Source organism: Colius striatus, chromosome 25 (genome assembly GCF_028858725.1).
Source record: "Colius striatus isolate bColStr4 chromosome 25, bColStr4.1.hap1, whole genome shotgun sequence".
Taxonomy (NCBI): Eukaryota; Metazoa; Chordata; class Aves; order Coliiformes; family Coliidae; genus Colius; species Colius striatus.
In genome coordinates, this window is record NC_084783.1 from 3,130,138 (window position 1) to 3,147,289 (window position 17,152).

The 17,152-nt window shown below is 63.7% G+C and overlaps 1 protein-coding gene across 1 annotated transcript; it reads left to right on the plus strand.

Annotated features, from left to right (window-relative positions):
• The first annotated feature begins 747 nt into the window (after nt 1-747).
• FCHO1 (FCH and mu domain containing endocytic adaptor 1) lies at nt 748-16,937 on the plus strand. The gene is made up of 29 exons (XM_062014939.1): nt 748-810; nt 1,897-1,953; nt 2,516-2,610; nt 3,229-3,320; nt 3,421-3,495; nt 3,610-3,751; nt 4,641-4,793; nt 4,899-5,003; nt 5,698-5,796; nt 5,890-5,986; nt 6,120-6,164; nt 6,280-6,352; nt 8,042-8,063; nt 8,156-8,210; nt 8,315-8,493; nt 8,596-8,620; nt 8,743-8,805; nt 9,505-9,547; nt 9,667-9,758; nt 9,871-10,440; nt 11,437-11,555; nt 11,645-11,750; nt 11,837-11,948; nt 12,057-12,212; nt 13,379-13,511; nt 13,610-13,809; nt 14,992-15,056; nt 15,147-15,311; nt 16,688-16,937. Exons 3-29 carry the CDS (start codon nt 2,584-2,586, stop codon nt 16,708-16,710), a joined length of 3,036 nt encoding a protein of 1,011 aa, XP_061870923.1. The 5' UTR covers nt 748-810; nt 1,897-1,953; nt 2,516-2,583; the 3' UTR covers nt 16,711-16,937.
• Nucleotides 16,938-17,152: the final 215 nt, after the last annotated feature.

The following is a 17,152-nucleotide window of genomic DNA, read 5'->3' on the forward strand; positions in this document are numbered from 1 at the left end:
GTCGCGGGGCCGGGCAGGTGCCGAGGGGGGGACACAGAAGGGAGGGAACCGGAGCCGCTGCGTGACGCACCGGCCCCGCTCCGCCGCCGCTGACAGCCCAGCCCGGGGCGTGGGGTCCCGCATCCCGGCTGAGAGGGTTGAAATCCCCCTCAACCCCCTCCCCAGGTTTCGCCCCCCCCCGCCCCCTTCTCCATCAGCTCCCGCTTCCCGCCCCGCAGCTGCGCCGCGGCCGCGCCGGTGTCAGCCGGAGCCGGGGCATGAGCTCAGCGGGGAGCGAGGCGCCGGGTGGCACCGGCGGGGGCCGGGCCGGGGGGTGCGGCTGCAGCCGGTGGGGTCGCGCGTGGAAGGCTGCGGGGGGAGGGAGGGGAGGGGTCGTGGCAGCGGGGGGAAGGGGGTGCGGGGTGGGAGCGGTGGCGCCGTTAAAGCAACACCAAGGTGGGGGATGTGGGGGGCGTGGGGAGGGATGGCAGCCCCCGGGGTTGGTGGGAGCGCCGGGGTTGGGGTGCTGGTGCGGGCGGCTCCGGACCCGCCCCGCATCGCCCCGCACCCCGCCGGGAGGGGTGGCGGCCGCTTTAAACATGCAAATGAGCCCCCTCCCCGCGCGCGGCGCGGCAGTGGCTCAGCCAATGGGAGGCGGCGGCCGTTGGCTGCGGTAACCGCTGCCGGGCGCGGCGACCAATAGCGGCGCGGCGCGGCGGGAGGGGGCGTGGCCTGCGCCTTCCCACGCCCCCGGCGCGGTCCCGGCGCCGAGCGCGCGGCTGGGAGCGGGAGCGGGAGCGGAGCGGGGCGGGGGCGGCCGCGGCCCCGCAGGTGAGTGAGTGCGGCCCCAGCGGGCTCGGGCCCGGCTCCCGCTCCGGCTCCCGCACCCGTCTCGGTCCCTCCCGAGGGTGGGTGAGCGAGCGAGCGAGCGACCCCCGGCCCCGCGTACCGCTGTGCGGGTGCAGCCCTCGCCCCTTTCCTCTCCCCCGCCCGGGGCCGGGATGCAGCCCGACGCGCCCACCTCGGACGGAGTCCACCCTCCTATCCCCCGCGTCCCCGCTGCAGCGCGCCCCGTGCCGGGAGCTGAGGCAGCCGCCGGTACCCACCGGGTGAAACCCCCCGGTGCAGCCCCCCCGGCGCCAAACGCTGCTCCCGGTGCAGCGCTTCTGCGACCCCCCGGTCCCCGCTGCAGGTGCAGCGCTCGACGCTTTCCCTCCTTTTGCGTTGGGCTGGGGGGGAGCATCCGCACCCCTGTGAGCACCCCGAGCCCCCCCGCGCTGCCTCCTGCTCCCGACGCACCCACTGCCCAGGGGGGGTTGGGGGATGTGGGGGTGCTCGCCCACCCCCCTCTAACCCGGACAGGTGCAGCCGTTCCCGGAGCCAGGAGGGTTCCGACTCCCCGCCTCACCTCGGGGGTCCGCCCGCGTTCACCCCCCTCCCCGCACCCCTCGCCGGTGAAGGTCACCGCTGCGGGGAGGCAGAGCGGCACGGCTGGGGGGCACGGGGTGGGGATGTATCGGGGTGGTCTCCCCCAAACCCCTCCCCGCATAACCCGGTGGGATGCTCTCTCTGTGTGTGTGTGTGTGTCCCATCCTCACGCCCCCCGTCCCGCTCCGGGACTCGGTGGCCGCTGCCAGCACCGGGGACTTTGGCCGACGGCGCGTCCGCCGCGTCTGCAGCCGCTCGTGACTGGCGGCGCGGCGGGGTCCGGCCGGGCCCCGCTACTTTAACCCCCCTCCCCTTCTCCCGGTGACACCCCCCTGTCCCCGGCCTCCCTCCCCTCCCCAGCCCGGCCGGGACTGAGCCCGCCCCACTCGTGACACAGGTGGCTGAGCCTGGGGAGGGGGGGACGGAGCCGGGAGCGGGGTTTGAGGTAGCTGCGGTGTGCCCTGACCCCTGTGTCTCCCCCCTCCCCAGACCCCCATCCCGTCGAGGATGATCGGGGGGGCCCCGCGAGCCCCCCAGCAGCCCAGGGTGAGTTTCCCCCCCTCCCCCCCCCCGCCGTGCATGATTTGTTTGGTTTCCTGTTTTGGTGATGGGGAGCGAGTTTGAGGGGGGGTGACGGGGGGGATGACACGCCTTGGGGTGAGGGGATCACAACCTGGGGGTCCCCCCTTTCCATGTGCTGGGGGGGCTGCTCCGGTGGGTGACCCATGTCAAAGCTGGGTGCATTTTGGGGGAGGGGCTGGATGCTTAAATGTCGTTATTTCTGGGGGAAAGGGGCTCCTCTGGAGGAGGGGGGAGTGTTTTTTGGGGGGGGTGAGGGCTGCTGGCACACGGGGGGATGCGGGAGCAGCAGCAGCCGCCGCGCAGCAGCCGCTCATCTATTATTGATCTGCGTATCTGGTGTCCCGGTGCCCCCCCCGGCCCCCCCCGCGGGGTGTCACCCACACCATGGGGAGGGGGCAGCGCGGGGGGGGGGAGGGGGACGGGAGGAGCCTCCTGTGCTTTCCCAGCCAAACTGAGCAGTGCAGGTGGAGTGTAAGGGGGTCCCACTGAGCACCCCCCCCACAATAAGGGCTGAATCTGTCCCCAGGGTGCTGAGAGCTGAGCTGTGGGTCCCTGCACTGTCCTGTGTGTGTGTGTCCCCGCCCCCCCCCCAAGATGTCCTACTTCACTGAGCACTTTTGGGTAAGCTGGACCCCCCCCAGGGCTACCCCCCAATTCCCTGGGGCTCACTGCTGGGAGGGGGGGTATCCCCTAACCCTGGGTAATGGATCACTGAGGGAATTGGGGGTGATGGGTTGGGTGCCTGTGGGTCCCCCTCCCTGTGTAGGTTCAGTTTCCACCCCCACCCCGGGGATCCCCGTCCCGGCACCGTGGGGGGAAGTTGGCAGCCGAAGCCCAGCCGGCACTTCCTGGTTCTCTGCAGCCGCCTCCATCTTCCCCTCCTGCCTCAGTTTCCCCAGGTGGGCTCCCACTGCTGGGGGAGGGGAGAAGCCACCCCCACATCCTGGGTGGGGGCACCCAAAATAGCACCCAATGTCCAGGCTCAGCCCCTCCCCCCCATTCCTGCCCCACTCACCCCAAACCTCCCCCCCCCCCCCACCCCTGACTGGCTCTGACAGGGTCGAGCTGTCACCAGGGGCATGGGGGGCTCCACCCTCCTGTACCCCATTTGGGGTGTTTCTACCCCATTTGGAGTGTTTCTACCCCAAAGGGTGCTCCTGGTAGTGGCAGATGTCCCTGGGTGCCCCTGCCATGGGGTGCTGGGTGGGTTTTTGGGAGCTGAGGGTGGTCCCGTGCCAGGGCGAGAAGAACCACGGCTTCGACGTGCTCTACCACAACATGAAGCACGGGCAGATCTCCACCAAGGAGCTGGCTGACTTTGTCCGGGAGAGGTACCAGGGTGTAAAAGGAGGGGTGGGGGTGACAAGGGCTGGGGGGGTCCCTACCATCACCAGGCACCATCCCCAGCATCCCCCTCCCCACTGCCCCCAGGGCTGCCATTGAGGAGAACTACGCCAAGGCCATGGTGAAACTGTCCAAGATGGCCACTAACGGGACTCAACTGGGGTATGTGGGGGTCTGGGAAGGAGGGAGGGGGATGTCCAAGGTACTTTGAGGTGGTAGAGAGGTGGGGATACCCTGCTCATCACCTGTAACCCCCTCCCCAACCCTCTGCCCCAGGACTTTTGCACCCCTCTGGGAGGTTTTCCGCATCTCCTCGGACAAACTGGCCTTGTGCCACCTGGAGCTGATGAAGAAGCTGCACGACCTCATCAAGGAGATCTCCCGCTACGGCGAGGAGCAAGGCCGGGTGCACAAGAAGGTACCATGTCCCAACCCATCCCTGTGTCCCCTCCCTCACCTCAAACCTCCCCCTGCTCACCTCTCTCTGACAACCAGACCTGGGCAGGCTGGGGAATGGAGAAATCTCATGGAATTCAACCAGGGCCAGTGGAGAGTGTTGCATCTGGGAAGGAATCACCTCATGGAGCTGCACAGGCTGGGGAATGAACTGTTAGAGAGGAGTGGAGGGGAAAGGGAGCTGGGGGTGCTGGTGGGCAGCAGGATGAGCATGAGCCAGCAACGGGCCCTTGTGGGCAAGATGGACAATGGCAGCCTGGGGTGGGTTAGAAGGGCTGTGGGCAGGAGGTCAGAGAGGTTCTGCTCCCTCTGCTCTGCCCTCATCAGACCACATCTGGGATATTGTGTCCAGGTCTGGGCCCCTCAGTTGCAGAAGGACAGGGAGCTGCTGGAGAGAGTTCAGTGCAGGGATACAGAGATGCTGGAGTGGAGCATCTGCCTTGTGATGAAAGGCTGAGGGAGCTGGGACTCTGCAGCTTGGAGAGAAGAGACTGAGGGGTGACCTCATTGATGGTTACAAATACATCAAGGGTGGGTGTGAGGAGGCTGGAGCCAGGCTGTGCTCAGGGATGGGCAATGACAGGACAAGGGGCAACAGGGACAAGCCGGAACAGAAGAGGTTCCAAAGGAACACAAGGTAGAATTTGTTCCCTGTTGAGGTGAGGGAGCACTGGCAGGGGCTGCCCAGATGGGCTGTGGAGGCTCCTTCTCTGGGGACATTCCAACCCAGCTGGATGAGTCCCTGTGTGCCCTGCTCTAGGTGCTGCTGCTCTGGCAGGGGGGTTACACTGGATGAGCTTTCCAGGTCCCTTCCAACCCTTAAGATTCTGTGATATTTCCCCCTCTCCCAGTCCAAGGAGGAGGTGTCAGGGACACTGGAGGCCGTCCAGCTGCTGCATGGGGTGGCCCAACTGCTGCCCAAGTCCAAGGAGAGTTACCACAGCAAGTGCCAGGAGTACGAGCGGCTCCGCAAAGAGGGCACCAGCCAGAAGGAGATCGATAAGGTGACACCTGATGTGTCTCACCCCCACCTGGGATGATCCTGGTCTCCCTCACCCTGCCATGGTCCCTGTGCCCCCTTGGCTCATGGTCAGTGCTTGGTCTGATAGGCAGAGCTCAAGTCCAAGAAGGCTGGCGAGGCGCTGCGGAGGGCGGTGGAGAAATACAACGCTGCCCGTGCTGACTTCGAGCAGAGGATGTTGGATTCGGCCATGGTGGGCAGTGCCAGGGCATGGGCAGGAATGGGGGCTGTGGCACAGGGCAAGGCTGGTCCTTGGGGACGTGCCAGCCTAGCTGAGAATCCCTCTGTGGGGATGTGCCAGCCTGGATGAGCCTCGTTCCCTGGGGTTGGTGGCCCTTGGGGATGTGCCACCATGGCTGAGCTCCATTCTTTGGTGATTCCAGTGCCCAGGGATGTGCCAGCCTGGCTGAGCTCCCTTCTGTGGTGATGCCAGTCCCTGGGGATACCTCTCCTTGGGGATGTGTCACCTTGTTTGAGCTCTCCCTCCTTGGTGATGCCAGTCCCTGGGGATACTCCCCTCTGGGGATGTTGTCCCTTGGGGATGTGCCACCCTGGCTGAGCTCCCCCTCCTTGGTGATGCCAGCCCCTGGGGATACCCCTCCTTGGGGATGTTGTCCCTTGGGGATGTGCCACCCTGGCTGAGCTCCCCCTCCTTGGTGATGCCAGCCCCTGGGGATATCCCTCCTTGGACATGTGCCACCCTGTCTGAATCCCATCCCCTAGTGATGCCAGCCCCCCAGGGACACCTCACCCTGGCTGAACCCCTCTCCCTATGGATAATATCCCTTTGAGATGTGCCACCTTGCTTGAGCCCCTACTCCCTGCACATACCAACCCTTGGGGATGTGCCACCTTGGCTTAACCCCTCCTCCTCTGCCCACTGCCAGCGCTTCCAGGAGGTGGAAGAAGCCCATTTACGCCACATGAAGGGACTCATCGGCTCCTACTCCCACTCAGTGGAGGACACTCACGTCCAGATCGGGCAGGTGAGTCCTAAGTGGGGTGAACAACAACCCTGAGCTGGAGTCCCCTCACTCTGAGGATGATGTTCTCTCCTTTTGTTGTTGTTCTTTTGCCAGGTGCATGAGGAATTCAAGCAAAACGTGGAGAACATTGGCACCGAGATGCTGCTGCGGAGGTTTGCTGAGAGCAAAGGCACAGGGAGAGAGCGGCCAGGTGAGGTTGTGGGCACCCAACCCCTCCCCTATTTGCACGAGGGTGATGCAAAGCCCTCGTGTGAGGAGGGGGAGCATCACCCTCGTGCAAAGATGAAGCTGTAGTGCTGAGCTGATCCTGCTCTTGGTGACAGGAGCGTTGGATTTTGAGGAGTACCGACTGGCCCCAGTGCAGGAAGGCAAGTACGTCTGCATCCAGCAGCCCCACGCTGGGGATCTGAGGAGGTGGGTGGGGATTTGGAGGGGGAGGGGCTGCTCTAATTACTCTGTACCTCCCCCCCTCTGCCCTCCCAGGACCCAAGAGGAGCCGGAGTAAAGCTTTCCGTATCCCTGGGCTGAGCCGTAAGGAGAGGGATCGGGATGCTGTGTAAGGTTTCCCTTTGTGTCCTTTGTCTTGGCATCCCTGCATCCTGCAGCTCACACATCCTGGCTCCCTGCATCTCAGCATCCCCATGTCCTGCAGCATGGCATCCCTGAATCCTGGATCCCTGCATCCACATGTCCTGCATCCCTGTATCCTGACATCCCCGTGTCCCCCATCCTGGCATCATCCTGTCCTGCATCTCAGCATCCCCATGTCCTACAGCATGGAATCCCTGGATCCCTGCATCCACATGTCCTGCATCCCTGTATCCTGACATCCCCATGTCCCCTGTCCTGCATCTCAGCATCCCCATGTCCTGCAGCATGGCATCCTTGAATCCTGGCATCCCCAAATCCTGCATCCCTCCATCCTGACCTGCCCATGTCTCATATCCCTGCATCCCCACATCCTGCATCCCTGCAATTCACACATCCTGTATTCCTGCATCCCAGCATCCCTATGTCCCATATCCCTGCATCTCAATGTCCCTGCATCCTGGCATTCCCATGTCCCATTTCCCTGCATCCTTATGTCCTGCATCTTGCAATTCATACATCCTGTACCCCTGTAACCCTGCATCCCCACATCCAGCCTCCCTGCATCCTGGCATGCCTGTGTCTCATATCCATGCATCCCCATGTCCTGCATCCCTGCATCCTGGCATCCCCCTATCCCATATCCCTGCATCCCAACATCTCCATGTCCTCCATCCCAGCATCCTGGCATCCTCCTATCCCATATGCCTGCATCCTGCCATCCCCAGATCTTCCATCCCTGCATCCTGGCATCCCCCTATCCCATATCCCTGCATCCTGCCATCCCCATATCCTCCATCCCTGCATCCTCTCATCCCCATATCCCATATCCCTGCATCCCAACATCTCCATGTCCTCCATCCCAGCATCCTGGCATCCTCCTATCCCATATGCCTGCATCCTGCCATCCCCAGATCTTCCATCCCTGCATCCTGGCATCCCCCTATCCCATATCCCTGCATCCTGCCATCCCCATATCCTCCATCCCTGCATCCTCTCATCCCCATATCCCTGCATCCCAACATCTCCATGTCCTCCATCCCAGCATCCTGGCATCCTCCTATCCCATATGCCTGCATCCTGCCATCCCCAGATCTTCCATCCCTGCATCCTGGCATCCCCCTATCCCATATCCCTGCATCCTGCCATCCCCATATCCTCCATCCCTGCATCCTCTCATCCCCATATCCCATATCCCTGCATCCCAACATCTCCATGTCCTCCATCCCAGCATCCTGGCATCCTCCTATCCCATATCCCTGCATCCTGCCATCCCCACATCCTCCATCCCTGCATCCTGGCATCCCCCTATCCCATATCCCTGCATCCTGCCATCCCCATATCCTCCATCCCTGCATCCTCTCATCCCCATATCCCATATCCCTGCATCCCAACATCTCCATGTCCTCCATCCCAGCATCCTGGCATCCTCCTATCCCATATCCCTGCATCCTGCCATCCCCACATCCTCCATCCCTGCATCCTGGCATCCCCATATCCCATATCCCTGCATCCTGGCATCTCCTTGTCCTACATCCCAGCATCCTGGCACCCCCTATCCCATACCCCTGCATCCTGCCATCCCCACATCCTCCATCCCTGCATCCTCACATCCCTTCTCCACTTTGGCCTCTAATGCTGCCCCATCATTCCCCAGGGAATCTCCAGATGCTGAGGTGGTGAGTATCCATCCCACTGCCAGCCCTGGGCTTGGATTGTTCCATACTGGGAGCACTGGGGAGCAAACACCTCTCTGAGCATCTCCCCGCAGGGCTGCCCGGAGGTGGATGAGGATGGGTTCACCGTACGTCCTGATGTCACCCACAGTATCCTTGTGCTGGAGTTGTGACTGGAGGAGGGGTGATGGGGAGCATTTTTGGGGTATCCAGGGGGACTCTGAGTGCAGGGTGTTGCCTTGACAAGGGCTCAGCCGAGGCAGAGAACCACGTGTGCTCCTCCAGCGACTCTGACTACGATGAGGACGAGCCCCGTAAGTTCTACGTGCACATCAAACCGGTGCAGCCCCGGGAGGCAGCTGACAGCGCCGAGGCCACCATGGAGCAGCTCAAAGCCACTGTGGGGAACCTCATCCTGCCCCCCAGCATTGGGGTGAGCCTCGGGGTGGGGGGCAGAAGGGGCTGCAGGATCTCCAGAGGCAGTACCAGGGCCAACTGTGACCTCCCCCCTCCCCTTGTCCCCATTCTCTTGCAGGGCACGGTCAAGCGACAGTCGTCACGTAAGTGCCACTGCTGGGGTTTGGTGTGGCTGCAGCTCAGGGGGGAGTCTCATGGGCTTTGTGTCCCTTAATGCCACCTGTCCCTGTGTCCCCTATTGCCACTTGTCCCCATCCCTCTGCAGGGCACGTGGCATCTCTGACCCCAGCCCCAAGTGACACGGACCCTGAAGGGACACTAGTGGCAGGTGAGGTTGTGCTGGGGGTCCTGGGGATGGTGGGGGGATCCTGGGGATGCAAGAGGGTCCCAGGGGTGCAGGGGGCTCCTGGGGATGGTGGGGGGATCCTGGGGATGCAAGAGGGTCCCGGGGTGCAGGGGGGGTCCTGGGGATGGTGGGGGGTTCCTGGGGATGCAAGGAGAGTCCTGGGGGTGTTGGGAGGATCCTGGGGATGCAGGAGGGTCCCAGGGGTGCAGGGGACTCCTGGGGATGGTGGGGGGTCCTGGAGATGCAAGGGGAGTCCCAGGGATGGTGGGGGGGTCCTGTGGATGCAGGAGGGTCCTAGGGGTGCAGGGAGAGTCCTGGCGATGGTGGGGGAATCCCAGGGATGCAGGAGGGTCCCAGGGGTGCAGGGGGTTCCTGGGGATGATGAGGGGTTCTTGGGGATCCAAGGAGAGTCCTGGGGATGTTGGGAGGATCCTGGGGATGCAGGAGGGTCCCAGGGGTGCAGGGGGTTCCTGGGGATGATGGGGACATCCTGGAGATGATGGGGGGATCCTAGGGATGCAGGAGGGTCCCAGGGGTGTGGGGAGGTCCTGGGGATGGTGGGGGGGTCCTAGGGATGCGGGGAGGTCCTGGGGATGGTGGGGGGGTCCTAGGGATGCAGGGGGGTCCCAGGGATGCAGCGCACAGCAGCCCTGCATCCCCCATCGTCCCCTCTCCCCACAGGTGATGCTGCAGGGAGGGGGTGTCCAGCAGCACAGGTGAACAGGTACTGGGCAGTGAGGTGCTGTGGGGTGATGCCCTCCCCATGCTGTCACCCCTCCAAGTCCCTTCCCTGGGTGGGGGTCTCGGGTGGGCTCTGAGCCACCTGCTCTGTCCCTGGCACAGTGGCCCTGCCAAGGCTCCCCCGGCCTCGGTGCCCCCCGCTGCTCTGTTCGGGCCCCCCCTGGAGTCAGCTTTCGAAGCAGAGGATTTCCCAGGTGAGGATTTGGGGAGGAAGGAGCAGAAACAGGGGACTCCCAGCATCCAGAGTGCTGCGGGTGCCCCCTTCTTTCCCCTCCCCAGCACTCTGACACAGGGCTCTCCCCACAGCCCCCCGCACCTACGTCCTCACCTCCTCCTCCTCCCCCTTCTCCTCCTCCTCCCCGGAGAACGTGGAGGACTCAGGTTTGGACTCACCCTCACACCCTGCACCTGGACCCTCCCCAGACTCCAGACCCTGGAGCCCGCAGCCAGGGACGCCGCAGAGCCCCCTCCCCAAGCGGGGCGACCCACCGGAGCCCTCCTCGCCTCCGGCAGCGCCCTCCAGCAGCCGGGACCCCGGTGCCTGGCTCAGCGGCCCCGGGGCCGAGGGGCTGTGGGAGGACGTGGGGTCGGTGCCCCGGGGCCGCAGCCGCTTTCCCAGCACCCCCCCGGCCCGTGAAGCCCCTTCCCCAGATCCTTTTGGGGAGCCCCCGCCGTGGGTCAGGCCCCGCAGCCCCAGCGGGGACCATCACCCTCTGCCATGCCCTTCTTCCAACTCAGCCTCCTCCTCCTCCTCCTCGCCGGCCCCTGCCAGCGGGGGTGAGTCCTCCAGCCCCTCTCCATGGACCTGCCAAGGGTCGGGGACGAGGCTGATGGAGGGCAGCACAGCCACAGCCGCCCCGCTGCAGCCTGAGCCGGGTGAGTGCAGGGAGGCAGGAGCTGCCCCTGTTGCCCTTAACTGCCCCCATACCCTCATCTGCCCCCCCATGCCCTTAAGTGCCCCCCCATACCCTTAAGTGCCCTCCTTAGCCTTATCTAGCCCCCCTTAGCCTTATCTAGCCCCCCTTAGCCTTATCTGCCCCCCCTTACCCTTATCTGCCCCCCCATACCCTCATCTGCCCCCCATACCCTCATCTGCCCCCATACCCTTATCTACCCCCCCTTACCCTTATCTACCCCCCCTTATCCTTATCTGCCCCCCCATACCCTTATCTGCCCCCCCATACCCTTATCTGCCCCCCCATACCCTTATCTGCCCCTCCATACCCTTATCTGCCCCTCATACCCTTATCTGCCCCCTATCCTTAACTGTCTCGTTACCCTTATCTGTCCCACATATTGCCCCCCATATCCTTATCTGTCCCTTGTTACCCTCATCTGCCCCCATAGCCATATCTACTCCCATACCCTTATCTGCCCCTCATATCCTTATCTGCCCCTCATACCCTTATCTGTCCCTTGTTACCCTTATCTCCCCCCATAGCTTTATCTGCCCCCTCTACTCTTATCTCCTCCCATACTCTTGTCTCCCATCCTACCCTTATCTGTCCCTTTTTACCCTTATCTGTCCCTCATACTCTTATGTCCCCCCCATACCCTTAACTGCCCCCATACCCTTAAGTACCCCCATACCCTTATCTCTCCCCCATACTGTTATCTGCCCCATTATCTGCCCTGTTATCCTTATCTGCCCCCATACCTGTAACTGCCCCCACACCCTCATCTCTCCCCCCTTACCCTCTCCTCTGCCCCCCCCAAGCCATCCCCAGGCTCCCCCAGCCCCAGCTTGGCTGAGAACACGGCTGACACCCGCCCAACTCACAGCACTACTGAGACCCTGCTACAACCCCCCCTGAGGGGTATCCTGCTGTGGTGGTCCCTGTCTCTCCTCACCTCCCCCTCCCCCCTCTCCAGACCCCCTCCCAGTCTGGCCCAGTGCAGCCCCCCGGGAGGTCCCGCTCGTGGCTCCCCCTCGTCGCTCCCGCACCAAGCGGCCGTCGGCTGGTGTGGCCGTGGGCAGCAACACTGACCTGGTGAGTGGCTGTGGAGGAGGATGTGGGGGGGGGACACAGGGCTAGGGCTGACCCCAGACCCCCCCCTCAAATACCCTCTTGCCTTGTAGTCTCGCTCACTGAGCCCCTCTCCCTCCTGGAGCTGCGGCCCCTCGCACTCAGCGCCCGCCAGCCTGGGCGAACGCGGCTTCTTCGCCGTCTCCCAGCCGGCGCTTGGTGGGTCCTGGGAGGAGGAAAGTGGGATGGGAGTTGGGCTGGGGAGGGGTCCCATCCAGCCTTTGAGCCCTCATCTGCCTCCCCAGGGCTGTCTCGAGGTCCCAGCCCCGTGGTGCTGGGCTCGCAGGATGCGCTCCCCGTGGCCACCGCCTTCACCGAGTACGTCCACGCGTACTTCAAGGGTCGTGACACCGACAGGTACAGCGGGTGCCCCATCCTGGGCTGGGTCAAAGACACCTCCCCTTCACCTCAGCAATTATGTCCTGCCTTGGGGGCACCCACTGACCCCCAGCCTGTCCCCTGCAGCTGCCTGGTGAAGGTGACAGGGGAGCTCACCATGTCCTTCCCCGCCGGCATCGTCCGTGTCTTCAGCGGGACTGTGGCTCCCCCCGTGCTCAGCTTTCGCCTCCTCAACGCTGGCGCCATCCAGCAGTTCCTGCCCAAGGCTGAGCTGCTCTACAGGTGTGGGCATGCACTGGCACTGTGCCCCCCAGCACTGTGTGGGGATGCCCAAGCAGGCTGGCAGCAGGGGGATGCAGTGGGGGGAGATGGTGTTGGGGTATGGTGGGTTCCGTGGGGGATGAAGGGACCTTGGGAGGGGGTAGATGCAGTGATGGAGAGGTGACATTGGGGTGCCAGGGGGGCACAGGCAGCCTGGGAAGTGATGGATGTAGCGATATGGAGCTGGTACTGGGGTGTAAAGGGTGCTAGGGGGGCACAGACAGCCTGGGAAGTGATGGATGTGGTGGTGGGGAGGTGGTACTGGGGTACAAGGGGTGCCAGGGGGGCACAGACAGCCTGGGAAGTGATGGATGTGGTGGTGGGGAGGTGGTACTGGGGTACAAGGGGTGCCAGGGGGGCACAGACAGCCTGGGAAGTGATGGATGTGGTGGTGGGGAGGTGGTACTGGGTTGCAAAGTGTGCCAGGGGGGCACAGACAGCCTGGGAAGTGATGGATGTGGTGGTGGGGAGGTGGTACTGGGGTACAAGGGGTGCCAGGGGGGCACAGACAGCCTGGGAAGTGATGGATGTGGTGATGGGGAGGTGGTACTGGGATATGGGGGGTGCCAGGGAGGCACAGGCAGCCTGGGAACTGATGGATGTGGTGATGGGGAGGTGGTACTGATGTGCAATGGGTGCCAGGGGTGATGCAGGGACCTTAGGAGGGGATGTGGGTGTACAGGGGGTGCCAGGAGGACATAGGCATCCTGAGAGGGAGGGGATGCAGTGATGTGGAGCTGTATTTTGGGATATGTGGGCTGCCAGGAGGGCACAGGCACCCTGGGAGGTGCTGGGTGACACAATGGGGAGGTGGTATTGTGGATGCAGGGACCTGAGGAGGGGGTAGATGCAGCAATGGGGAGGTGCTATGGGTGTACAGGAGGTGCCAGGGGGGCACAGGCAGCCTGGGAGATGATGGATGCAGAGGTGGGGAGGTGGCATTAGGGGACAGGGAGCATCAGGGCAGGCACTGGCACCTTGGGAGGGGGTGGATGAAGCGATGGGGAGCCGTGTTGCCATGTGCAGGGTGCCTGAGCATCCTCGGGGAGCTGGTGGGTGCAGCAACAGGGAGTTGGGTGCTGGGTGTCCCAGGGTGCCCCCTTGCCCCTCTGACCCTGTCCCTGCAGTGACCCATCCCAGAGTGACCCCAGCACTAAGGATTTCTGGCTGAACATGGCAGCACTGACCGGGCACCTGCAGAAACAAGCCGAGCAGAGTCCTGCTGCCTCCTACTACAACGTGGCTCTGCTCAAGTACCAGGTGCTGGCAACCCCCCCCCGGGTTCCTGGGCGTGGGAGGGTGGCAGGAGAATCTGGGTGCCCACCTCAAACCATCCTGATGCGTCCCCCCAACGCCAGTTCTCGCGGCTGGGCCCCGGCTCGGCGCCGCTGCGGCTCTGCGTGAGCTGGGACTGCTCGCCCGGTGCCACCCGCGTCAGCGTCGACTACGGCTACAACGCCGCTGCCCTGGCACTGCCCGTGCCCCTCGCCAACGTCCACGTCCTGCTGCCCCTCGAGGAGCCCGTGGCCAACCTGCGGCTGCAGCCCGCGGCCAGCTGGTGAGGGATGGCCAGGGGAGCACAGGGCTGGGGGGTCCCAAAGTGGCACAGGGGGGAGAAATGCAGGGCTGGGGGTCTCAAAGCTGCCCAGGGGGGAGAAATGCAGGGCTGGGGGTCTCAAAGCTGCCCAGGGGGGAGAAATGCAGGGCTGGGGGGTCTCAAAGCTGCCCAAGGGGGAGAAATGCAAGGCTGGGGGTCTCAAAGCTGCCCAAGGGGGAGAAATGCAAGGCTGGGGGTCTCAAAGCTGCCCAAGGGGGAGAAATGCAAGGCTGGGGGTCTCAAAGCTGCCCAAGGGGGAGAAATGCAGGGCTGGGGGTCTCAAAGCTGCCCAGGGGGGAGAAATGCAGGGCTGGGGGTCTCAAAGCTGCCCAAGGGGGAGAAATGCAGGGCTGGGGGGTCTCAAAGCTGCCCAAGGGGGAGAAATGCAAGGCTGGGGGTCTCAAAGCTGCCCAAGGGGGAGAAATGCAAGGCTGGGGGTCTCAAAGCTGCCCAAGGGGGAGAAATGCAGGGCTGGGGGTCTCAAAGCTGCCCAGGGGGCAGAAATGCAGGACTGGGGGTCCCAAAGCTCCTCAGGGAGGAAGAAATGCAGGGCTGGGGGTCCCAAACCTCACTAGAGGGGGGGAAATGCAGGGCTGGGGGTCCCAAACCTCACTAGAGGGGGGGAAATGCAGGGCTGGGGGTCTCAAACCTTACTAGCGGGGGGGGAAATGCAGGGCTGGGGATCTCAAAGCTCCTCAGGGAGGAAGAAATGCAGGGCTGGGGGTCCCAAACCTCACTAGAGGGGGGGAAATGCAGAGCTGGGGGTCTCAAAGCTCCCCTGAAGGGGAGAAATGCAGGGCTGGGGGTCCTAAACCTCACTGGGAGGGAGAAATGCAGGGCTGGGGATCTCAAACCTCACTGGGAGGGAGAAATGCAGGGCTGGGGGTCTCAAAGCTCCCCAGGGGGTCACAAACACAGGACTGGGGGTCCCAAATCTCCCCAGAGGGGAATAAATGCAGGGCTGGGGGTCTCAAAGCTCCCCAGGGTAGGAGAAGGGGGAGTGTGAGCTGGGGACAGGGTGTGCTGATGGGCTGAGGAGGGCAGAGAGGTGGCACTAGGCAGGGTGAGCTGGGGGGGATTTGAGGAGGCTGGGGGGGATTTGAGGAGTCTGGGGGGCTTGAGGACATGCCAGTGTCCCAGCAGGAACCTGGAAGAGAAGAGGCTGCTCTGGAGGCTGCTGGACATCCCCGGTGCCCCTGGCCAGGGAGGTGAGGCTGTGCCCCACTCGGAGAGCACAGGCTTGGGGACTAAGGGCTTTGTTCAACCCCTTCCCAACCCCTCTGCTGTCCCATCCCCAGGCTGTGGCCGGCTCTCAGCCAGCTGGGAGCCTCTGTGTGGGCCCAGTAAGCCCAGTCCCGTGGCAGCCCAGTTCAGCAGCGAGGGCAGCACGCTGTCGGGCGTCGAGGTGGAGCTGGCGAGCGCCGGGTACCGCATGTCGCTGGTCAAGAAGAGGTTTGCTACAGGTATGGCTCAGGAGGGGAGGGGACAGAGGGTGAGGAGACCCTTCCCCACAGTCCTGAGGGGTGTAGGGGTCCTGTCCTTTATCCCCCGTGGCTCCAGGGTGTGTGGGGTCCCTTCTCTGGGGTGCATGGGGTCCCTTTCCCAAGGTGGACAGGGTGCCTTGCCTTGGGGTACAGGGGGTTGTTTCTCTGCTTCCCATAGGCCTGAGGTACATGGGGTCTCCTCCTTCCCCCTGCCCCCAAGCTCCATTGCCCCTCCCATCTCCATTCCCCCCTCCAAGCTCCATTCGCCCCTCCCAGCTCCATTCCATCCCCTCCAAGCTCCATTCCATCCCCTCCCAGCTCCATTCCCCCTCCAAGCTCCATTCCTCCCTCCAAGCTCCATTCCATCCCCTCCCAGCTCCATTCCATCCCCTCCCAGCTCCATTCCCCCTCCAAGCTCCACTCCATCCCCTCCCAGCTCCATTCCCCCCTCCAAGCTCCATTCCCCCCTCCCAGCTCCATTCCCCCTCCCAGCTCCATTCCCCCTCTAAGCTCCATTCCATCCCCTCCCAGCTCCATTCCCCCTCCCAGCTCCATTCCCCCTCCCAGCTCCATTCCCCCTCCCATCTCCATTCCATCCCCTCCCAGCTCCATTCCATCCCCTCCCAGCTCCATTCCCCCCTCCCAGCTCCATTCCCCTCTCCCAGGTCCATTTCCCCTCCAAGCTCCATTCCCCCCTCCCAGCTCCATTCCATCCCCTCCCAGCTCCATTCCATCCCCTCCCAGCTCCATTCCCCCCTCCAAGCTCCATTCCCCCCTCCAAGCTCCATTCCATCCCCTCCAAGCTCCATTCCCCCTCCAAGCTCCATTCCATCCCCTCCCAGCTCCATTCCATCCCCTCCCAGCTCCATTCCCCCCTCCAAGCTCCATTCCCCCCTCCAAGCTCCATTCCCCCCTCCAAGCTCCATTCCATCCCCTCCAAGCTCCATTCCCCCTCCAAGCTCCATTCCATCCCCTCCCAGCTCCATTCCCTTCTCCAAGCTCCATTGCATCCCCTCCAAGCTCCATTGCATCCCCTCCCAGCTCCATTCCATCCCCTCCCAGCTCCATTCCCCCCTCCAAGCTCCATTCCCCCCTCTCAGCTCCATTCCATCCCCTCCCAGCTCCATTCCATCCCCTCCCAGCTCCATTCCCCCCTCCAAGCTCCATTCCCCCTCCCAGCTCCATTCCATCCCCCCCTTAAGCTCTGTTTCCCCCTCTAAGCTTCGTTCCCCCATCACTGGGCAATGCCCAGCCTGGAGAGGGTGCTGAGTAGCCCAGTTCAGCGCTGAGCTCTGGCCACTCGGTGCTGCCCATCGCCTTCCTCGCAGCCCTTCCTCATCACCTTTCCTCCACAGGGATTTACCTGGCGGGATCCTGAGCTCCAGCCGGACCCTCCGAGCCCCCTCCCCGGGCTTCCCTTATGGTTGTGTGAACTTTGAAACACTGGTTGGAGCTGTGGAGGAGGTGCCGCAGGGTGGAAGCCTCCTTCCTCCTCCTCCTCCTCCTCCTCCTCCTCGCGTCCTTTCCTCGTTCCGTGTCTGTCACCGCGTCGTCTCCTTCTGCCCGGCGGCCGATCCCTCTCATCCCCCCGCCCTCCACCCCCCCCTGTGCTGTGAACGGAGCAAAACCTGCTCTTTTATTAAACACTTTATTTTCTATTAACCCCCTCGGCGCCGCTTCCCATCCGACTCCTCCCACGACGCCCATCCCCGGCGCCTCCAGCCTCCTCCTTGCAAAGCAAGCTCAGCCCCCTTGTTATGACTCCCGGGGGCGGGGGACACACACACGACACGCTCCGTGGGGTGATGGGACAGGGAGGG